This window comes from Erpetoichthys calabaricus, chromosome 14 (assembly GCF_900747795.2).
Source record: "Erpetoichthys calabaricus chromosome 14, fErpCal1.3, whole genome shotgun sequence".
Taxonomy (NCBI): Eukaryota; Metazoa; Chordata; class Cladistia; order Polypteriformes; family Polypteridae; genus Erpetoichthys; species Erpetoichthys calabaricus.
In genome coordinates, this window is record NC_041407.2 from 2,952,618 (window position 1) to 2,977,277 (window position 24,660).

Below are 24,660 nucleotides of genomic sequence, written 5' to 3' on the forward strand. Positions count from 1 at the left end.
TTGTGAAATTCATGCACACTTAATTGACACTTAATGGCATACGTTCCCTTGTGATATGGGATGTAATGTAAGCAGTATGAGCATCAGGAGACAGGACTGAAGTTGGCTCTACGCTTAAAAAAGCAGCAATAAAATTTTTAAATGCAGGCAGAAGGGAGACTTAGAAAATGACTTGTGCAACCTGCAGCTTTTATTTAATTTTACCAAACCTATTGCAGTCAGTGGTACGTGTCCATTATTTAATACCAGAAGGAATGAGCCCTGTGTTGTGGCTTATACAGAATAAGTGTGGCCTTTAGGCAGGGAATTTATTGATGCCTCATTGATGTCTTTGTCAACTGAACCCAACAGGATAAGGATAGCTTGAACATGTTTTATTTAAGTGGATCTTCCTTGTTCTCTCTTTTAAGTCAGATGTGACCATCATTTGATTGTGAATTTCCCCTTGGGATTAATAAAGTTATCTCTATCTATCTATCTATCTATCTATCTATCTATCTATCTATCTATCTATCTATCTATCTATCTATCTATCTATCTATCTATCTATCTATCTATCTATCTATCTATCTATCTATCTATCTATCTATCTATCTATCTATCTATCTATCTATCTAATCCTGCCAACTACACTTTCTATCTATCTATCTATCTATCTATCTATCTATCTATCTATCTATCTATCTATCTATCTATCTATCTATCTATCTATCTATCTATCTATCTATCTATCTATCTATCCTGCCTACTATACCAAATTCTATCTATCTATCTATCTATCTATCTATCTATCTATCTATCTATCTATCTATCTATCTATCTATCTATCTATCTATCTATCTATCTATCTATCTATCTATCTATCTATCTATCTATCTATCTATCTATCTATCTATCTAATCTTGCCTACTATACCAAATTCTATCCATCCATCCTATGCCTACTACACCAAAACCTATCTATCTATCATTCACTTAATATGCAGTACTTACAGTGAACTGGCGGACATCTGAAATGTACAGATGATTGAAGTCATAACTTAACTGGTTCCTGCTTTTTAGACCTGGAAGGGCAGCCTTATGTGGAGCATAACATGAACATGTTTTCTGTTTAAGCCAATCATTTTCCAGTACTCTTTAACACACTATTAAACTGTTTTATCTTGTGTAGCTCCCTACATGGAGTACCCCATCATAAGGCACGTTTCAAAGAAAACCACCTTTATTCAAATAAAACAAGACGACTCGAGTGAATAAACCTCTGGACCCAAATTCCTCAGGCAGTAGGGTCTGCAATTCTGTTATAATTAGCAGCACCATTTGCACTTATTTAGATTTTATTTTTCCAAAAGTATTTTTAGCATGTCCCATCCTAAAAGCAAAGATTAATTGTATGGAACTTGTTGTTTCTGAGCGAGCCCTTAATTTATAAGATATCAATGCATTTGGTGCATTTTCTTTAAATTTAGCGTCTCCCCAGACTCTGTTTTTGATAATTGTTACTCTTATTTGTTTATTTCTTTTTTCACTTAACGCATTTACCCAAGGTACAAAAAGTTCAAACACGACACGAAAGTTTACTTTTATTTTCTGATGGTGCTCCATTAGCCTCTATTGTAAAGCACCAATGAGGGCAAGATATTTTTTAAAATTTATAGAGAATGCTTAACTTTATAGCACAATTTCTTGTGGTAAATGCATAAATACCAAATTTGTGAAGAAACACCTTTGACTTGAAAAATACTGAACTTACCCTCTAAACAGCCGTGATCTAACTGTGCTGTCAACTGTAAAAAAAATATCTCATAACATTTGTAACATATCCAAATCTTTTAAGTGACTTTGGGTTAAAAAGACTCGGCCAAATATACAGTAATATTCCCAACTACTGATTCAGCATGTTAGGGATAGTAGGAGTAGGATGTGCTGGCCACATTTTGAACTGAAATGGGTTGGTTCATCAGACTTAATTTCAACAATGCAGTTTTGTGAGTATCTCTGTTTGCTTTACAGAGAATACTAAAATGCATTTTAGTAATCAAAGATGTTTGACTTGCAGATAATGATACACATTTCTTGGAAGCTAATAACCACCGAATTTCAGTGGTCCACGAAGTATTTGTGTAAGCTGTTTCTGAAAAGGGTAGTGTGATGAAAAATGGTAAACAATGGTACCTGGCATTGCCAGGAGACTGCATTCAAACCACAAAATCAAACCATTCAGCTTCTGTTTGGAGTTTTCATTCTCATCCCATATCTGTGTTGGGGTTTCCCCAGATTCCCTAGTTTTCCTCCCGTATTCCAAAGACACTTGTGTTACTTTAGTTAGTAACTCCTAATTGTCCCAGTTATTGTGATTTTGGGTGTGTGTCCAGGAGCCGTGTGGCTGGGAATGCACTTGATGATGGCATAGCTTCAGCTCAAGATGACCCTGAGATGGGATAAGCACAATGAGGAGGGTGTTTTAAAGTTTTCCTAATTATATGGAGTCTGAGTAGGTATCATTGGGGTGCTTTAAAGCAAGTGTTAGATGGATCTAAATCCACAGCAATGGACAGTGTTAATGTTGTGTAAGGCTGGTGTCAGCAAGTGAATTAGATGTCTTTATCTTTTTGTGTGTGTGTGTTTTTCTTCTTTTTTTAGAGAAAGGCTGCGAACACATAGTATTGAGTCTTCAGGAAAATTGAAGATCTCTCCAGAACAGCACTGGGACTTCACAGCAGAAGACCTGCGAGATCTTGGGGAAATAGGACGAGGAGCCTATGGGTCCGTCAACAAAATGGTGCACAAGCCAAGCGGACAGATAATGGCAGTTAAAGTAATTGCTCAGTTATTTTCATTTCCTTGGAACAGAAAAACTTTATTTGGTGTTTATCATACACAGAATCTGGGAGTGCATCCTTTGAGATGATGAAGTCTGATCAGTGATCTGTAACAAAGAGAAAGCATGGATTGATGCAAAAGAACCATGGCCCAATCTTTTTTACCTTTATTTCACTTTGGTCCTGAAGTTTAAAGTTAAATATGTTATTTAAATCCTGCAGATCAGATGTCATAATGTCTGAATTTTACCAAGGCAACCCAATAAATAAACAATTCTTTATCAATTAGAAAAAATGCAAGAACTGTTATCTTAATCGTGGGTCATCACAGCACATTCTGTTTGCAAACTGTTAAAAGAAAATATTTGGTTATTTCATGGATAAGTAGAAAGTAAATCAGTTGTATGTAAGGTGTACTTCTTTCTCATAGTGATTACAGTGGTGTGGGGTCATTTTGTGACTCTTTCATCCATTAATATCTTGGGCACACGTTAAAAGTTTTGTTTGTTTTTAGAGCATTTTTCATAGCAATTTGTATGTATTTTGCAAGGTGAAAAAATTAAATGAGGAATAGTTAGTATTTAATATGTTACATTTACTGTTTCTTTTTCCATCAAATATAGTCTGTTCAGTTGTCAGACGGCTACTTCAAAGCTTACATACATTTGAAAAACTGAGCAGCTGTATATTTCTTAAATTGCATTTCTCAGGATTTGTTTGCTTTCCTTTGTTTTTAATAGAGAATTCGATCAACTGTGGATGAGAAGGAGCAGAAGCAGCTGTTGATGGATTTAGACGTAGTGATGAGAAGTAGTGATTGTCCCTATATTGTGCAGTTTTACGGAGCTCTCTTTAGGGAGGTGAGAACAATTACAACTCTTATTTTGCATCTTACCAAGTCATTGAATGTCATTCACTTTTTTTTTTGGTTTATATAGTACTATTATAGTATCTGTTTAAGGCACAGTACAGTTTCTGATATATGATGAGTTCTGCAAAAAAAACGGAAAGCTCAGCATTTTCCAATACCAGATGGAAACTCCTACAGCTACGTTGACCACATGTTCATAATCAGCCATGGACAGGTCATGTACTCTCCCACAATTCAATTACACTCTTCTATTAATCTAACAAGTATTACTTAGAGATGTGGCTAAAAAAGCAGAGGACTCTGAGGAAAAACTCACATAAACACAGAGAGAGCATGCTAAGTCTGTATAACAGTGATTGGGCCAGGATTCGACCCAGGACTCTGGACTTGTAAGTCTGCAGTGGGAACCACTGACCCACTGTGCTGCCTGGTCTTCATCATAGTACTGATCATTCAATCCATTGGATTTCTAAAGGGTGTTGGCTGGGAAAATATTAGTGTAAATAAGTCACAACTAAGTGACATTAACCTCTTATCTTTGTCTTACTTTCTTGTCTCTCAGGGTGACTGTTGGATCTGCATGGAGCTCATGTCTACCTCGTTTGACAAATTTTACAAATATGTATATGGTGTATTAGATGATGTGATTCCAGAGGAAATTTTAGGCAAAATAACATTAGCTGTAAGTATCTGAGCAATGACTTCTTTTATTGTATTAGAGTAATTTTCATTACTGAACAGATTTGCTTTAATGTTTTTTTTTTTTCAGACTGTGAAAGCACTTAACCACTTAAAAGAAAACTTGAAAATAATTCACAGAGGTAAGTGTTTTTTTTTTTCTTTCAAAAACATGCACTCTTAGAAAGCAAGTAAAATAAAAATTTTGTATTAAAATAGGTAAGAATAAGCACATGATAAATGGACACAGTCTAGGCAGAATGGGAAGTCTGCCTTCTGCGATATACTGTATATTAAGCATCTTGTTGAGGACTGTAAGCAAAAAAGGTCAGCTGCTGCTTAGTAGGTAGATAAATTGCTCCTTAGGGAAAAATAAAGTTCTGTTTTTTTACAGACGCTCTTTAAGTAAATGAATACAGAAAGAAATAAGTAGGTAAATAAAAACATACATATACAGTACATATATACACACACTTTGGTCTGAACACATGCTGGAATGACTATAAAGAAAGAAAATTCAAAAGAAAGAAAAGTTCTGACTGCCAGTGAGGCATTTTACTGGCATATTGCTTTAGGTTTAAAGGAGCCCCAGTAGCGTTTTCTTGACACACTTTTGCTGAATAATTTTTTGGCTGAATATATGCAACGTTAGTGTGTCAGAGAGAGGGGATGTGCAGTTTTGTACATTGTACCCATGACAAATGTTAAGGAAAGAAAAATAATAAATGAAACATTTAATCGGTGGGTCGGTCCAGCTATTTCACCTTCAGTACAATATAAAGATCAGCCATGACTGTCCAGATTACCAGAGACCAATCTGGACATTTCCAACTCAAACCCCCCCACTACCTCAAATACTATCTGTCTAAAAGAAAACATAATGGTCTTTTAATACCTCTTTCAGCCACAGCTAAAAATGAAATTTGTGCACAGTTTCAAAGGGATATCAGATTAAAGTAAAGTTAGAAATTGTACTCCTAGTGCATTGCCATCATGACAGGTTGGGGGGGGGAGTCGTGAAGTGCTAGCACATTTGTATTTTTATTGTTAACCAAGGAAAAATAAAGGTAAGTGTGAAGTCCAAAGTGAAGCTGGCATCTATGGCTTGGGACCCTCCTTGTTGCACACTGATTAAAACTTAATTACAAAAAGGCTCATAAATCCCATTTTTATAGAAATTGAAATAACTATGTGTTTAGGTTCCTTTTATTGCACATGTCCCTAAAAATGCACAGCCTTGATTTTGTATATGAGTTTTATTTTTCTAGTTATCTAATACTGACTAAGTTGCATTTTAAAGGGATTGTTTGAGGACACTACTACAGACCTACCCTTACTGTCACACGAGTTAAACACTAAGGCTCACAAGCTACAATACTTAGAAAGTGTTTCTCTTTATCTCCTGTTTATTGCAGAATATTCAGTTACTTTTTTGGGCAGATCACGTGTTTCTGTGCAGTTGATCTGAAAAGGCGCCATATTGATTTCATTTTGTAAAGGGAGTGTCATTGCCAGTACTGGTCACAAGGCCGTAAACAATCCAGGCCACCGTCCATCACAGGAAAAACTCAAAACCGCAAAACCTCCTCACTCAAACCAATACAGTTTTTATTGTTGCCTGTCTAAAATTGAGCAAGCGTTTTTAAACTGAAAATGTCAAAGAACATCCTTGTACATCGATGTACATTTTGTGAGAAGTGCTTCATTTAGTGGGCCGAGCCTTGGAATGCATATGTAATATCCTAGTCAGACGTCATTTTACTTGGCACCATTTAGTGACTACGGGGGAATACAGTTCAAAGCAATGAGTGCATTTTTAAATTTTTTTTCCCTACATTATTATTTCTTTTCAAGCATTTGAAGGACATACTATATGTGAATATTATGAAAAATATGACATTAGATTTGAAAAGTTAAAGATAACAGCCACTGTAGTGCTAATAAAAGATGACCTACTGCATGCACTAAAGCACAAAAGTCAAATCCAACATTTATATAAATGTTTTATTACACAAAAACAAGTCAAATCCACGCTTTTCAGTTTTGCACAAAGATGCTCAGAAGTAATTAAAGGCTTGATGCAGTTGCTACTGTTTATGAACTTTCTTAATGTAGCATACAGATTTTGTAAGAAAACACAAATACATTTCAAAAGGCTGGAATAAAACTTTTTTGCACAGTTCCTATTTCACTGCTTGTGGTTGTAAAGGTGATGCAAGTCTTAAAACAACAGTGAAGCACACTATTTTAGATGACCAATATAATATCAAATTTTTCAAATATTTCAGTGTAAGACTTTTTTTATATGCTAAATAATGCATTTTTTGCTCCCTTTTTCAGACATAAAGCCTTCCAATATTCTTCTGGACAGGAATGGCAACATTAAGCTTTGCGACTTTGGAATAAGTGGCCAGCTTGTGGATTCTATCGCCAAAACCAGAGATGCAGGGTGCAGACCTTACATGGCGGTATGTGTAATGGCATTGTGGAAGATTATTTTTTCATGTGGCACACAATTGGAAATGGCACTGGCACTAGGATCTGTGCTGTGAATTAGAGCAGAGGCTGCCTTTAACAAAGATTAATGCAGTTGGGTTTGAAGAGAAGGGACATGCAGTGTGATTTTATGCTACATAATGCATATTGAACAGAAAAATGTTTTAACAGTTCATAATATATTTATTACAGATGTGTTAAACCACCACATGGTTTCCTTTGTAAATCTTGATTTATTTAAGTGCTACCAAAGAGCATTATTTATATAAGTGATTTTATTTATTTATGAACAGGTTTGTTTTTTGCACTGGGGGATTGTGACAACTTGAGGTTTAGTTCAATAAAGCATTTAGTTTACCATCTAAGATGGATTGAAAGCTACAAGTTTCAGGCTGGTTTGAATTGGTACTGCTTTTTAAGAATCAACATTTGCTACCTATCAGAAGAATCTAAACTGAATCCAAATTTATAGTCTAAATGTGGCTGTTAATCAGTCCTCGAGTATCTCAGAATTTGGAAAAGGGTTTCTATTATTCTGAGTATAGTTTTGTGTTACTTTTTGCTTTGTTTTGTAATCCCAATATGGATGTGGAGGATGTTCTATGCCCTTGTGTGTGCCCTGCTTGACACATCAAGTCTGACGATCAGTGTGAATGAAGGACAGTTTCCATAAGAGCATCTCATTCATGTGCCTTCCAGAATGAAGCAGCGTGTTTGCTCCCAGAGCACTGAGCTCATAGCATTGGATTGTAAATCACTTTAATGTTACTTTGGCTTACTGCTACTCATCCAAAATAGATAACGCTTTTAATGTTCAGCCTCTGTGCTAAGTCTGGGACTGAAGAGGCAGAAATAGTTTTGAAAACTGTTTTTTATAAGTATAATCTCTTTGGTGCAAAACTTGTTTAGAGTTGTCTGATTACGATATACACGTTAAGCACACTTCTCATTTAATGGTATTCATCTGTATCATCTGTTGGAGTTTATTAGAAGTAGACATTTAATGAGTCTGTCTAGACATTCATAGGGGAGTTAAGGTCAACTATATTTTGATTCCGTTTTTTAGAACTTTTGTGTTTTGGCTTGGGAATTTCAGGTATTTGAGTTGCTAAAGGTCTTATTAAATAAATACAGTATGCCTGCTTGCCGTTAAGATTGAAGTACAATTTGTCTGCAGTATTGTTATAATAATGAAGAAAACAAATAGTGGCTAGTGGAATTACATTCCTTCTCACTGAAGATTAATTTACTTTTAATCACAAGACTTCATTGTTTACATTCCTTAGATATTTGTAAATGCTTTCATTTACAACTAAGTACGTGTTTAAAAACTAGCATTCAGCACTTATTAGTGACTTGTCCCTAAAGAAAGATGGCTAGTGCCATTTAGTATTTGCTCATCATCAAATGGCTTTTTTAATAATTGACACTGTGAAAGAAGCAAGAATGTAAGAACTTAGGAAAACTAACTGAATTTGTCCATCCATCCATTATCCAACCCGCTATATCCTAACTACAGGGTCACGGGGGCAATCCCAGCTGACACAGGGTGCAAGGCAGAAAACAAACCCCAGGCAGGGCACCAGCCCACCACAGGGCGCGCACACACACACACCAAGCACACACTAGGGACAATTTAGAATCGCCAATGCACCTAACCTGCATGTCTTTGGACTGTGGGAGGAAACCCACGCAGACACGGGGAGAACATGTAAACTTCACACAGGGAGGACCCGGGAACTGAACCTGGGTCTCCTAACTTCGTGGCAGCAGCACTACCCACTGCGCCACCGTGCCGCCCCCTGAATTTCTTGTGAATAAAACATTAAATTGTACTTAACTCCCCAGTAACATGACACAGACTCAGGGTGGGAGGTGTCTTTATTGACATGTTAAATGTAGAAAAACTACAAACTTACTATTTTCAGTCAAAACTCAAGAGTCCCATTTCAGCCCAGTAATTTGGTTGGAATTAAAAACCAGAACGCACAGTGGCACTCGGGATAGAGTTTGGAGGCCGCGCTCTAAATTAGTAATTCTCACAGTGTGGTCAGCAAATCGAGTGGTCTGAAAGGTGACGGTCCTCTGCTCAGAGAGGGATGGGTTCTTACATTTTTATGTATAAACTTTTATCAACTCCTTTATAACAAATGTGCTCCTCTTCAATCTTCTGCCTCCTATCATTGGCCTCCTAAATGAACTTCCATGTTGTTAGGGCCACAAGTAATCTTACTTTCTTACGGACAAAAACAATTTTTTCCTTCTATTCCACTCCTTCCTGCTGCCCACTTCCACTTATTGGCTCTATGAAAAATCCAAAGCCCTCATGAAAGTCCGAGTCCCCTGTATTTGGTGCTCATCTATAGAGCATTCAGCTCCAGCAATTTCTCTTTCTCCCCTCTCTTACTCTTTCTTTTGATTTTTTTCTTCCATCTTACACTGTTTTATCCAGAACAAAATGGTATGTTTTAACCCCATAAATATACACAATAAAATAAATGTGTTGACTCTGGTACAAAATGTACAATGAGTGGCTGTTTGTGTGGGTGGTCTTTCATATCCTCGACTTTGGCAAACTGGTACTTGGCCTGAAACTCTTAAAGAGCCACTGCTCGCCTATTTTGTCTCAGTTTCATTTATTTTATAACCTTGCTGACATTAGTATCACAGTTCTTTATTATGGTAGTTTCATGCTTCCCTTGCACTATTAAAGTTTTTTGGTTAATTTTCTTTGTTTTTTTTTTATTTTATTTATTGCATCCATCAATGTTCTGAATTTGCATTTTTCATTGCAAGGCTAGGAGAGTGTCGTATCAGTACCAGACTGGACACCAATCCTGGATGAAACGGCTCACACCCTCAGTCACCCCAGGCCAATTTAGAATTAATAATAAATCCTAATAATACTCTTTTTTTGGGTTGTGAGAGGAAACCAGAATGCTTTGAGCAAATCCACACAGACACATGTACTGTACAGGCACTTGCAAACAACACACCAGCAGCCAGTGGGCTGAGAATTGGGACAAAGGACAAGAGCTGCGAGACAATGGCACCAAACAGATTTTTGTTGCATTGTAGAATTTATGTATTCTTTACAAAGTGATGCTTTCATAGAAACAATGACTAAACCTCTACATAAGATCATTTCTTAATGTTATCTTTTCCTGTGAAGGTTTTTATTTTTACACACAAAATCCCCTTAAAATTAAATCTATAAGCAATATGTACAGATAGCATCGACACTAGAATTGTTTTTGTCCTGCTCTTATAAATTAGTTTGTTTACTGCACTTTAGAAGGCGACACAAGCACATCAGTGAGTTTTGTTTTCTGCAGCCCCTTTGATGGCACAGTGTTTCACAATGCAAATACAATCACAACAGCATAAAATTGTAATTAAATCCATGTTTCACTAATTATGTGGCTATCTAAAAACAGCGATGATTTAGGCATGTCATAGTAAACAGGTGGAAAATGTAGGCAATGTATAATTTTGTCTTCAATAACTGTAACAAGTTTAGATCAATGTGTTTTTACTTTGACTTTTCATAGTTTTATTTTCTGATGATTGCGGTCAATAAAACGCACATTAGATCAGATGCGGTTCACTCTTGTAAAACAATAAAACATGAAATAATCCAGGAGGTTGAATACTTTTTTATAGGCACTGTAGTAAGAAAATATATTTGATTAAACTGGGGAAACTGGATTGATTTTTTTTTTTCTGGTTAAGTAGTTAAACTTTCTCTCACTTTTATTGTGCAAATGTCACTTTACCACAAACCTTCAAGCAAGTAGTCTGACAGAGACTTGTGGTCGAGTTGCTGAAAATTTTCTTTATTTCCATTCCAGAAAGGACTTTAGATTTAGCGAGTGTAGACATGACCTAAGTTTAGAGTGCAAGTCTTCCAGCTCGAGCTGATGTAATGAGCTAAGATTAGCTGCTCCTGGTCCCACGCTGAGATGACATCACTGACGTTTTTCCAAGCTTATGAATGAGTAAGCAGGGTAGTTTCTCAGCTGGAATCACTGGAGTATTCTGGTGACATCATTGGCATCCCTTTCACTAAAAAGATTTCGGTAAGAGCAGAGGCATTTCATGAATTATTGCTCAGGCTGCTGGTTTGTAGCATGCAGAAGAGCAGAGTGGTGAGCTTCAGCTGCTGTCGGTGAGCAGGCCTTGTCAGCATTTTCACATTTACAAAGGAAGTCACTTAACTACATTGAATACTTAATACTGCTTTTACGTTTTATACTTTGAAAACTTTTCGTCAAAGAGAAATGGTCCATTTATACACCCTTAATTAAACCTGATTTCAGGCTTAAAATGATTCTGCCCGTTGCTTTAGGTAAATGTGTCTGCCGACTTTTTTTTTATTAATATTTCTTTCAGATAACCAGGAAAAGCATTGATTGCCAACTCAAATCGGCTATGTCAGGGGTTCTCAAGGTCGATCCTGGGGGCCCACTGTGGCTGCAGGTTTTTGTTACAACCAGATTCATAATCAATGACAACAACTAATAACCCTGATCTCAATTAATTAGCTGTTTTTTTTTTCTTTTCTCATATTCTACATTAAGAACACACAGCAGCATGATTTTTACATTTATAAGACATTTAGAAATATTTCTGCTTTTGTTATTGATTTAAATGCTTAACTCTCTTTTGTTGCTTTCATTATATTTTACCCTTTCTGAGTGCAGTATCCCCCCTTCATTGTATCTTAATAACGACAGTTAAAAAACGAACAGAGCAGACACCCAGGCGATCAACACTGAATCGTGAAAGGCTGCAACTACTTTAGCATCAGACCCTTTAATTAGTAAATAATGGATTAATTAAACAATCAGAACACATGGAAAAACAGAATGAACATCAAGATGAAAATACATATATTTATAGACTGGACTGCCAATACTGATGCTCTGTGCAAGAAAGGACAGAGCCGACTATACTTCCTTAGAAGGCTGGTGTCCTTCAACATCTGCAATAAGATGCTGCAGATGTTCTATCAGACAGTTGTGGCGAGCGCCCTCTTCTATGCAGTGGTGTGCTGGGGAGGCAGCATAAAGAAGAGGGACGCCTCACACCTGGACAAACTGGTGAGGAAGGCAGGCTCTATTGTTGGCATGGAGCTGGACAGTTTGACATCTGTGGCAGAGCGAAGGGCGCTCAGCAGGCTTCTATCAATTATGGAGAATCCACTGCATCCACTAAACAGGATCATCTCCAGACAGAAGAGCAGCTTCAGCGACAGACTACTGTCACCGTCCTGCTCCACTGACAGATTGAGGAGATCGTTCCACCCCCAAACTATGCGACTCTTCAATTCCATACGGGGGGGGGGGGGGGGTAAACGTTAACATTTAACATTATACAAAGTTATTGTCTGTTTTTCACCTGCATTATTATCATTCTTTAATTTAATATTATTTATTGTATCAGTATGCTGCTGCTGGAGAATGTGAATTTCCCATTGGGATTAATAAAGTATCTATCTATCTATCTATCTATCTATCTATCTATCTATCTATCTATCTATCTATCTATCTATCTATCTATCTATCTATCTATCTATCTATCTATCTATCTATCTAATCCTGCCTACTATACCAAATCCTATCTATCTATCTATCTATCTATCTATCTATCTATCTATCTATCTATCTATCTATCTATCTATCTATCTATCTATCTATCTATCTAATCCTGCCTACTATACCAAATCCTATCTATCTATCTATCTATCTATCTATCTATCTATCTATCTATCTATCTATCTATCTATCTATCTATCTATCTATCTATCTATCTATCTATCTATCTATCTATCTATCTATCTATCTAATCCTGCCTACTATACCAAATCCTATCTATCTATCTATCTATCTATCTATCTATCTATCTATCTATCTATCTATCTATCTATCTATCTATCTATCTATCTATCTATCTATCTAATCCTGCCTACTATACCAAATCCTATCTATCTATCTATCTATCTATCTATCTATCTATCTATCTATCTATCTATCTATCTATCTATCTATCTATCTATCTATCTATCTATCTATCTATCTATCTATCTAATCCTGCCTACTATACCAAATCCTATCTATCTATCTATCTATCTATCTATCTATCTATCTATCTATCTATCTATCTATCTATCTATCTATCTATCTATCTATCTATCTATCTATCTATCTATCTATCTATCTATCTATCTATCTATCTATCTATCTATCTATCTATCTATCTATCTATCTATCTATCTAATCCTGCCTACTATACCAAATTCTATCTATCTGTCTGTCTGTCTGTCTGTCTGTGAAAAAAAAAATGTAATTCCCATATAACTGCTTAGTACATTTTATTTATTTATTTTTTTTTTACCAAACTTACTTTTCCAGTTTCTATAGTGTTCCCAAAACACAGAATTGTTAAATAAGAGTTCACTTAATTACCCCAGGAGTCCAGTTAAAAACAGAAGCTGGTTGGAACAAAAAACCAGCAGTCACAGGGGGTCCCCAGGACCGACGTTGAGAACCCCTGTATATCTTTCAGAACTTGAAACTCCAAACAAAACAAAGTGACACACTGTTCTTGCTGCAGAAAATGCCTGGATGTTCAGTGTTTTGTACCTCCCAGGTCATTTTGACATGCAGAGGTTCTCAACCGCTGGTTTACAAGTTGTGTACTCATACTGACCCTGAAATTCATATTACACCATTAGAAATGTATAGTCATCTGCCTGTGTGTGTGTTTTCTGAAACATTTTATGTCTAGAAGCAGGTGACAGGGAGCAGAAGCCAATCCTGGCAGTAAGGAGTTCATGGTAGGTGGCAGCAATGGCTGGGACAATACTCTTCCCTACTGTCACTCCTATGGGGAACCTTCAGAGTAATCAAACAACCTGTGAACATTTCTCTTGCCTGAAGAAGTGATTAAAAGTCCTCTTTCTTTATTGTTGAAACACTACAGCACGATCATACCAAATACACAAAATGTTTAATTTAGAGGTCTGTGACTATGAGTGGTTTTGATATCATGTTTTTTTTTTTTATATGAAAAGGCTAAACGGCTCAGTCACACTTCCTGGTACTACTTCATTTTGTTTAAAAGCCCAAACTAACAGAACTATAGACTCTGTAAGTTGTAGTAATGGAACTTAACCTGGGGTTTGGGATTGTGGAAAACTTCCATTTTGTAATAGTTACTTGCATAAATGAATTACTTTACTTTGGGTGTTCTTGTTGAAACGCAAACCTCTGTGTTTTGCTGAAGTGAGAATGACACCCCTTCTTCAACTTAAATCAACATTGCTGCCCATTGCCACTGTTTAGCCTGAGCTGGAGCATAATCTTTGAATCTTGTGCACTGCTAAAATGTATCTGTTCACTTTCTCAGAGTTTGGCAAAGCAATCCTGCCACAAGCTCTTTAAAAATGTCCCGTAGTGCTCAAAAGAGATGACAGCTTACAAACACTGGCCTGTAGTTATTTAATTGTAAATGAGAATTATTATGTGAGGGCATGAGCATGTGTATAAGCAGGGTACTAAGCTATTCACATTATATAGGTTATATTAAAAAAAACAATAATTATTTTCAATTGACTGATTTTGCTGAATGCCATGGATAATTGTTGAGATTTCGGGCCCAGATTGATGTGCTTGTGTCTTAGTTTTAGATGCATTAATTGCAATGTCATTTTACGTTAAATTTTAACATAGTCACAGCCAGTTAATGTGAGATTTAGGGATAGATTTGTGCCTGATTAACCGCTCCATTTAAATCTGAAGTTACTTATGGGATTGGGAGTGGATTCTAAAGGTCACCAGAGCCAGTGCGTCTTCTGGTGGTCATTGACACCACTGCATTTTGAGCCATCTGCAGCCATTAAAGGACGGGACTGGCTTACTTCAAAGATAGAACTGACCCACCTTTTACACTCCATGTCCTTGTGGTGCCACTTCACTGACTTGTGGGAAACAACTGCCCCCTGATCAGTCCTCTTATTCCCCATTCCCGTGTGTAGACCTTTCATTAGCCTCTGCTGTTTTTGCTGGCCCTTGATGAGCCCCGCTCTGCCTTAAGTTAAGTGGAGTACCATGCCATCCATCACACTGCTGTCTGGTCATTTCTGTTTAAAAATGGTAGAAGGCTTTGACCTTTCCAGAATTTTAGGGAACTTGAAAACTAGGCACAAGTGACACTATTATCTGTGAAATGTGCACACTTTAATTTTAGTCACTCTGGGGGCAAAAAAAAAGATACATTTTTTGCCTGTCAGTATTTCTAACATGGATTAAGTCATGCAGAAGTGAACAGAAAATTTTGGTTTATCCATTCGTAAATTTGTAAATCTGCTTTAGTAAGGACTTTGCATAAGCCTCCTTAATTGTGCGCTGTTTCTAACATGCTATGAGTCATGCTGGGCCACTTTCATAGCTGATTGCTGGACATCATTCCAAGAGATGAAGTCACTCTGATGTAGACATACATGGCAGTTTGGGAATTTCCCTTGAAGATGCTTAGTAACTGATGTAATCTTAAAAGTTTTATGTGGATGATTTTGTTTGAATTGGGGATTGTATTCTTATGGAGTTTGTTCACATTAATAAGAAAGCAATTAGCTAAACAGGACACTTACTGTATGCTTTATGGGTAATGTTCATGGGCGTTTATTTTTCCTTTTGTATTATTTCTCCATATTTATTTATTTATTTATTTATTTTGCTAACTGTACAAACATAAGTGGCCATACCATTTTCATTTGCTATTGTTGTAGTGTTTTTTGTAAATGGATACAATTTTAAGTTTTGACTGAAACATCATTTGCTTGTTTTTTTGAGCCATAAACTGAACTGAATGCAAACATTTAATCAGTTTAAACCTCTAAACTGAAGCCAGGTTTTGATCAGTTTATGATCTGGTTTTGTCCACTGCCATATTCTGTCAAACTAGCGGTCTACTTACAGTGCATCCAGAAAGTATTCCCAGCGCTTCATCACTTTCTCCACATTTTGTTATGTTACAGCCTTATTCCAAAATGGATTAAATTCATTTTTTTCCTCAGAATTCTACACACAACACCCCATAATGACAACGTGAAAAAAGTTTACTTGAGGTTTTTGCAAATTTATTAAAAATAAAAAACTGAGAAATCCCATGTCCATAAGTATTCACAGCCTTTGCTCAATACTTTGTCGATGCCCCTTTGGCAGCAATTCCAGCCTCAAGTCTTGTTGAATATGATGCCACAAGCTTGGCACACCTATCCTTGGCCAGTTTCGCCCATTCCTCTTTGCAGCACCTCTCAAGCTCCATCAGGTTGGATGGGAAGAGTCGGTGCACAGCCATTTTAAGATCTCTCCAGAGATGTTCAATCGGATTCAAGTCTGGGCTCTGGCTGGGCCACTCAAGGACATTCACAGAGTTGTCCTGAAGCCACTCCTTTGATATCTTGGCTGTGTCCTTAGGGTCGTTGTCCTGCTGAAAGATGAACCTCAGTCGCCCCAGTCTGAGGTCAAGAGCGCTCTGGAGCAGGTTTTCATCCAGGATGTCTCTGTACATTGCTGCAGTCATCTTTCCTGACTAGTCTCCCAGTTCCCCACAGCATGATGCTGCCACCACCATGCTTCACTGTAGGGATGGTATTGGCCTGGTGATGAGCGGTGCCAGGTTTCCTCCAAACGTGACGCCTGGCATTCACACCAAAGAGTTCAATCTTTGTCTCATCAGACCAGAGAATTTTCTTTCTCATGGTCTGAGAGTCCTTCAGGTGCCTTTTGGCAAACTCCAGGCGGGCTGCCATGTGCCTTTTACTAAGGAGTGGCTTCCATCTGGCCACTCTACCATACAGGCCTGATTGGTGGATTGCTGCAGAGGTGGTTGTCCTTCTGGAAGGTTCTCCTCTCTCCACAGAGGACCTCTGGAGCTCTGACAGAGTGACCATCAGGTTCTTGGTCACCTCCCTGACTAAGGCCCTTCTCCCCCGATCGCTCAGTTTAGATGGCCGGCCAGCTCTAGGAAGAGTCCTGGTGGTTTTGAACTTCTTCCACTTACGGATGATGGAGGCCATTGTGCTCATTGGGACCTTCAAAGCAGCAGAAATTTTTCTGTAACCTTCTCCAGATTTGTGCCTTCAGACAATCCTGTCTCGGAGGTCTACAGACAATTCCTTTGACTTCATGCTTGGTTTGTGCTCTGACATGAACTGTCAACTGTGGGACCTTCTATAGACAGGTGTGTGCCTTTCCAAATCATGTCCAGTCAACTGAATTGACCACAGGTGGACTCCAATGAAGCTGCAGAAACATCTCAAGGATGATCAGTGGAAACAGGATGGACCTGAGCTCAATTTGGAGCTTCATGGCAAAGGCTGTGAATACTTATGGACATGGGATTTCTCAGTTTTTTTATTTTTAATAAATTTGCAAAAATCTGAAGTAAACTTTTTTCACGTTGTCATTATGGGGTGTTGTGTGTAGAATTTTGAGGAAAAAAATGAATTTAATCCATTTTGGAATAAGGCTGTAACATAACAAAATGTGGAGAAAGTGATGAAGCGCTGGGAATACTTTCCAGATGCACTGTAGGTGCTGGTTGTATGCAGACAGAAAATGCACTTGCAGTTGTGTGTAAATGTTCTTGTGGTCTGTTTCTCTCGCCTCTAACTGTGGTCTGAGTGATCTGATCAAACTTGCATTTACGTTTGTTTTTTAATGCAGTCAAGTGCTATGTGATTGTGATTAGTTCACCAAAAATGCTTGTTAATAACCTGGTGTGAAGAGGGCCTTCGTGATTCAAGTACATTGTGCAGCTGTGTAAAAATGAAAATACATACAGAACAGGACCATTGCTGCTTATCAGTGTATTTGCTGTTACACAGTTGCTATTTTTTGGAGCTGTTGTATAGCTTTAATTTCTGAGAATCCATGGGGTGAAGTCTGTGACAATCTAAGTGAATCGGAGTCTGTTCCTGGAATATTGACTTTTTTTTAAATTCACGTGTGAAAATGAGTCTTTTAGAAAGACAATTTAAAGTATTCTTCACTGCACTTGTGAAGTCAAGTGAAAGGTACACATGATTTTTATATCATTATTTTAAAAGTGAATGTTGTTTTACCTGTCCAGACAGTGTGATTTGGTGTGTAAGAAGGTAGACTGCGAGTCAGAAGGTTGCCAAGTCAGTCCTCATCACTGTCCCAGCTGTCACCTTTATCAAGTCACTTAACCTTTTTGGGGTCCAGTTATAAAACATATAGACACCAGTGTATGTTACATAGCTCTGTTCTTATAAAGCACATATGGGATTATCTTCACTGTAGAAGAGCATTACATAAGATAAATTGTGAATGTTTCTTTATACTGCTGATTGATGATGTCTCTGAGAATGCTTTCTTTTTCCTTTTCTGGCCAATTAAGAATCTGTCCATTGTAAAAATGTGTTCTAGTTTTTAGCGACCCATTGTTAAATACAGGATGCATATTTATTTATTTTTTTTGTATCAAGATCAATCTTACTTTTTTCATGTTGCCTCCGTCCAGTTTGTATGAGAATCTTATAACCCAATATATATCTATGTACAGTGGAACCTCGGGTCACAAACGACTCGGAACATGTACAGATCGGGTTACGACCAAAAAGTTCGTCAAACTTTTGCATCTGTTCACGACCACACACTCGGGTGAAGAACAAGCCAGTTTCCCTTTCGGTTCATATGCACCGATGATTTACGCACATGTTCAGTCTCTCCTTGTGCATTCGCTGTGAACTCTTTGTGCTCTATTTCGTTTACCTTCCGGTTTGTACGCGCCAATGATTTCCGCACGTGTTCAGTCTCTCCCTGTACAGTACATTGTTCTCGGTCAGACGTGCATCGCACAGAGAGAGTTTACCTCAAAACTGTAATCTCCTCTCCACCCAGTTCCTCCTCACTTCCTTCATGCCAGAACTCGACTCATGCAAGGTTAGTTTTCTTGGTTGTTTATGGTTCGTTTTTGTATAAATTACGGATTTTTCAAATGTTCATTTTTTTTCCCTGTGCTTAAAACTCATTTAAAAAAAAGTGTTTACAGCGATCGGTTCGTAAGGCTGTAGCGTGAACTCTTGCATTGTTAGTTTTCTCTGTTCAAGGTTTTCTCTCTGTTATTCAAATGTTTTTACATTTAGTTTACTATTACACTGTGCATTCTATGGTATAATTAACTATTTTTGTGCATAAAAATATATATTTACATACAGCTCGTACGGTCCAGAACAGATTAATTTTATTTACATGCAATCTTATGGGGGAAATTACTTCGGGTCATGACCAAATCGGGTTGCGACCAGAGTTTTGGAATGAATTACGGTCGTGACCCGAGGTTCCACTGTATACAGCATCTCAATACTGGCACCTCCTTTATTTGGAATAAAAATGGACCAAAGCTTCCAATTTCCATTTACTTTTCTTGCACACACGTGACTGACGGTCAGCTACTAAACATATTCATCAGAAACATCACTTTGGAGTAAAGCCTTTGTCCCTGTCATGTGATATTTGTTGAAACAAAAGAGAGCGCGTTCACACTTTGATTACTCTTCTATAATTTTTGTATTTGTATTTATATTGAATAAGCCAGTTGGAAATGGCTTTATTTGTTTGCCCATCCAATTTTGAGTGCAGTTAACACATTTAAGAGTTGTGGGAATATCCTACCAGCACTGGCGAGAAGATGGAAACCAGCTGTGGAGTTGGTGTCAGTACACAGGGCCAGCCTTAGATGTGGAACCAGTCCATCAGAGGGCAAGTTGACCAAGCACACCCTTGGAGACATCATCCTTTGTGCAATATATAAGCAGATATCTGATGAGAAATCATTTTGTAAACGTGAGATGTGTGTGTGTGTACATATATATATATATTATATGTACACATACACACACACACACACTAGGGGGCTTCGCTTGCTAACCCAACTCCAGCTTGTGCTACACGCCAGCCACTTCACGTCTCTGCTGCTCACGTTGTGAAGAGGGGGGCTGAACGCACCCCAAGGAGAAGCGGTCGCTCCTCCAAAACCCCCTCTCTTTAAACGATGATGATAATGGGAAACAAAGTTTTTTTTTAAACTCCTCTTTGCTCGAAAAGCTGCTGGCTTGCTGCTGCCGTGCCGTGTGATGTGCATCTCGCGAGGCGCACTTCTGTCATATCACTTATGTCCATATATTTGATCTTTTTTCGCTTTTATCTTTTCATCAATATCGTATTGAATTTTGATTCCGTTTTAATTATATCGTGACAACGCAACATATAACTGCCCGTGAGTGAATATCGTTTCTGTCTCTCTACAAGAAATGTGTCTGGCAATAGCATTCACACAAATGAGGAATGATTTCTCTTGCGGGATTTCACTTTCACTAAACAACAAATCTTTTAATTCGCGTGGAGACGCCTCTTCATTGGGAAGAAGCACTACTTTTTTTTTTTTTTTTTTCTCCCCTGATGGCAACACGAATTAGATGACCTACAAGTCTCTGACTTACAGTGTAAATCCGAACAATATATAATAGATTTCAGATATAAAAGTAGCACAGAGTTTAGACCTGAGATTAACATTGTTGTAAAATACAATTTTAGGATTCAATTCAAGCTGAGCATTTTGCCCTCAAGTGAGGAGCAGTGCTTTGTTTGTTCTCTACAGTGCGTCACTCTGTCCAAGTTTGCTCAGCATGGCGTTCTGCTATCCTGCCCAAGCTCTCAGGGTATCAATAAATCTTCTGTTTTCTTTTGCCACGTTGTCTTAATTATATTTTTGATATCCTCAAAGAGGCGTTTTATTCCAGTTTCAATTATGGAGTTTTAAGTTTTCTAGGAACAATAAATAGTTAACTGTTTACTTGCATCATCTGAGCCATATCTAATACGTATAATTTATTTTCATTTTATAGCCGGAAAGGATAGACCCAAGTGCTTCCAGACAAGGATATGACGTTCGATCAGATGTGTGGAGTTTGGGAATCACACTGGTAAGTTTTAGTTTGTGTTTTAGAACCTTTCCACTCTAAAGTGAATGGTACTTAAGGACTTTAAGGAGGAGCACAGCATTAATAGTGGATAAATGTGGATTAAAGTAACTGGCTCCTCAGCTGCTAACTAGTGTTCAAATATAAAAATACATTGCCATCAATCCATTTGTTGTTTCGACTTAATCCACTTTTAGATTGTCTTGGATAGTCAAACCCAGGCAGGATATCAGATCTAACTATGGGTGGAAGATCGCACAGCTGACCATTGCCCTTTCATCTCCAATAACATAATCAGAGAATAAAGCGTATTTGACCAACGCTTTTCCCCAGTGTGACTTTTTCCTCCCTTTGTTCTAACATAATTTACTTAAGACCAGTTAATCCACTTCTTAGTCTTGAGGTGGCTTGGGCCCCTATATATTCTGCCCGAACAGGGAACAAGACAGAACGCAGCCCCTGGATGTGATTCCAGTACATTACAGAGCCCACTCACCATGCACACTGGGGTCAATTAGGAATTGGCAGTTAAGCTAACATGCATATCTCAAGAGTTGTGGGAGGAGGAAAACCCATGCAACTCTCTTGTGGTAGACCACCTGGACCCACTGACGTTTTCGTATAATACACAGAAGTGGAGGATGCCATTATCTGTCTGCTCCACAAGGCCTTTTTCTCACCTGGATAAAGATGGCAGCACTGTAAGGGTTATGTTTGTTCAGCTTCTCCAGTGCCTTCAGTACCATCCAGCCATCCCTGTAATGGGGTAAGCTCAGAGATATGCAGGTGGATGGTGTAACAGACTTGCTGTTGGGTAGACCGCTATCTCTGATATACATGTGAGCAACACTGGAGCAACACAAGGAACAGTCCTGTCTCCTTTTCTCTTTAGTCTGTACACCTCAGACTGTATGTATAACACCAGGTCATGTCACTTGCAGAAATTCTCAGGTGATTTCTACACTTATGGGGTATATCATAAAGGGGGGATGAGACATAAGAGAAGAGTCAGGTGGGGAACTTTGTTTCTTGGTGCCAAAAGAACTGTTGGCAACTCAACATCAGCAAAACCAAGGAACTATTTAATGATTTTCACCGCACCAAAGAGCCTCTATACCTGATCATTGTTCAGGGAGTGGATGTAGAGGGGGTGCACTTATAAGCACTTGGGGGTCCACATCAATGACAGGTTGGACTGGTCTCATAACACAGAGGATCTCTATAAGAAAGTGCAGAGCAGGTTCTTTTTTCTTAGAAGACTTTCAGCCAATGAGGTATTCAGCAGAAGTGCGTCAAGAAACACAAATGGAGCTCCTTTGTATTAACAGCAATACGTCGTTATAGTGCCTGACTGGGACTGCCAAGTCAGAAATTTTCGTTTTTGTTTTTAGTGATTCTGGTGTGTGTTCAGGTCAGTGTGTGTGTATATTTATTAATTTAATGAGCTTCTGTAAAAAGCCCAGTTTCCCCCTTGGGGACAAATAGTTTTATGTCCAGTCTCAATCTCAGATGCTGTGTGAGCATAACAACCTCACACAAACAGTGTCCTGGCACAACATGTAAACCAGAAACTCCTTTTTTTACCTACCATACCTCAAAGGCGAGCATGCTAGTTTGTGGTGAAGTCGGGTGAGCCTTGCGATGAACAGGTGCCCCCTCCAGGGATGGCACCCATTCTAGCCAAGGTAGGTCCCAGCTCTCAGCTATCCTGCATTGAGTTAAGCAGGTTTGACAGTATTAGATGTTACACTCTGCCGTAAATACTACAATATTCAAAAGCTGAACTTTATTTTTGACATCCGTTAGAGCCTCGCGTACGCACAGGTATGAGACTTTGTGGTGCTGCACTAAGGTTTGTTTTCTTGTCCTCTTGATTTAGTATGAGCTCGCCACAGGCCGCTTCCCATACCCCAAATGGAACAGTGTGTTTGACCAGTTAACACAGGTTGTGAAAGGTGACCCGCCACAGCTCAGCAATTCAGAAGAGAGACAGTTTTCTCCAATGTTTATCAATTTTGTCAACTTGTGGTAAGTGTGAATGTCGGTATGTGGACAATTTCAGTAACATTCATGGTGCCATCATTAATTCTCAGTGACTAATGCATTAAATATTTTCTTTCATATTAAAAAAATAAACATGCTTTCTGGTTTCGTGTTTAACAGGATGACTGTTTGTTATTAAATAAAGGTCTGTTTTTTTATTTTTATGTTTACTTCCAAGCCTTACAAAAGATGAATCGAAAAGGCCAAAGTACAGAGAGCTCCTGGTAAGAGCCTGATTTATCTTTTATAAAGTTTTCAAAAGTGACTTTCCTTGCCTCCTTTAATGATTTCTAGCAGTCGTTTGTTTAACAGTCTTTTCAAAGCATTGAAACACAAAAAGATTTTTTTTTGTTTCTTTGCCTTTTCTTTTATCTTTCTAACATAAAACAGTCATTTTAAATACAAAGTAACTGTCACGTGTGCATTTAGTGTACAGTCCCTGTGTTGACACAAATAAAACACAAAATGAGGACACGATTGCTTTATCATTGGCCTCCACCGTGCTATAGCTCAGGATTTTTATACATTTTATACAAGCGTTTTCTGCATACTGTTCATTAGTGTTTTGAAACCTGCAAAATTCCTTTCTGCTCTTCTCATATATATATATTATTTTTTTTTTGGATCAGTTTTTAGACGTTCCTGTTTTTTCACATCTTTTCCAACTGCCATCTTGGGAACGAGCTTGAGAAGTGCAACGCGTGACATAAGTGACGCGACAGCATAAAGCTCGGCCCCTAGGGTTTCTGGGTTTTCCAAGATTAGTTTGTAAACAAGTTCCTGTTTGTTTGGTGTGTACTTGGCTTTGGTTTCTGGTTTAAAAATTCTTTGTTTGTTTTTGCTCCCTGATAATGACTTTTGGGATTACAATCTTAGCTTTTATGAAGGATAGGCCACATTTTGTTTGGTCGTTTCGGCTCGACTTGTGGTTACATTTCTTCTGTTGATCCTTTGCATAAAATAAGCTGCTTTTCTAGTAAAGGTGAAACACTTCAGTGAATCATTGACGTAACTGCCACGTTTTCTGGATAAATCCCCCACAATTAGGTGATCATTGTTGAGGTTGTGAATCTGTAGGACCTGCTATGAAGAAGTTGGCGTTCAGATGAAACAGATACCTAATTTAGGAAATAGAAAAGTTACATGGGGTTCAATGTTTAATTCTATGTGTTATTTGTAAATATAAAAGGAAGTGCAGTGTGTAACAATAAATTAAAAGTAAAGTACTTTATGATAATTATTTCAGTCATGAAGGACTGTATTGAGTTTGCTCTGAAGTGTTACAAGTCTGTGTTTTTAATGTCTCTTGCAGAAACACACATTCATTCTGATGTATGAGGAGCGCCACGTGGATGTGGCGAGCTATGTGTGTAAAATCCTGGATCACATGCCAGCTTCGCCCAGTTCACCCATGTATGTTGATTGACAACACTTTTGGAAGAAATACACAAAACCGGATTAGGAGAGAACCCATGATGTAAAGATTCTTTTTTTCATCACACATTGCAGTGTTGCTTTAAAAAAAAAAAATTAAAAAAGAGAAAATAAAGGAGAAAAAAGTGGAAGAGAAAAAAAAAAACACTCTCCTAAAACACCATGTGCAATAATAATTGGTGTTCATTTCAATCATGTCTGTATACTGTAGTCATACGCAAAGTGCATTTTATTAACTGCTCACAACGTGTTCAAACTGTTGGTTTCAGCAAACAGAAAAAGAGGCACCTCATCTTCTGTGAA

General features: G+C 37.9%; 1 protein-coding gene across 7 annotated transcripts in view; it reads left to right on the top strand.

Moving 5' to 3' along the window:
- map2k4a (mitogen-activated protein kinase kinase 4a) overlaps window positions 1-24,638 on the top strand; it is a 62,012-nt gene extending 37,374 nt beyond the window's left edge. For all 7 annotated transcript variants that reach the window (XM_028820032.2, XM_028820034.2, XM_028820033.2 and 4 more), the window contains 9 exons: window positions 2,643-2,817; window positions 3,562-3,681; window positions 4,255-4,374; window positions 4,462-4,513; window positions 6,711-6,838; window positions 20,806-20,883; window positions 22,760-22,908; window positions 23,102-23,147; window positions 24,236-24,638. In XM_028820032.2, the coding sequence (XP_028675865.1) occupies window positions 2,643-2,817; window positions 3,562-3,681; window positions 4,255-4,374; window positions 4,462-4,513; window positions 6,711-6,838; window positions 20,806-20,883; window positions 22,760-22,908; window positions 23,102-23,147; window positions 24,236-24,349 (982 nt within the window). In that variant the 3' untranslated portion in view covers window positions 24,350-24,638. The remainder of the gene's footprint in view (window positions 1-2,642; window positions 2,818-3,561; window positions 3,682-4,254; window positions 4,375-4,461; window positions 4,514-6,710; window positions 6,839-20,805; window positions 20,884-22,759; window positions 22,909-23,101; window positions 23,148-24,235) is intronic.
- The last annotated feature ends 22 nt before the right edge of the window (window positions 24,639-24,660 follow it).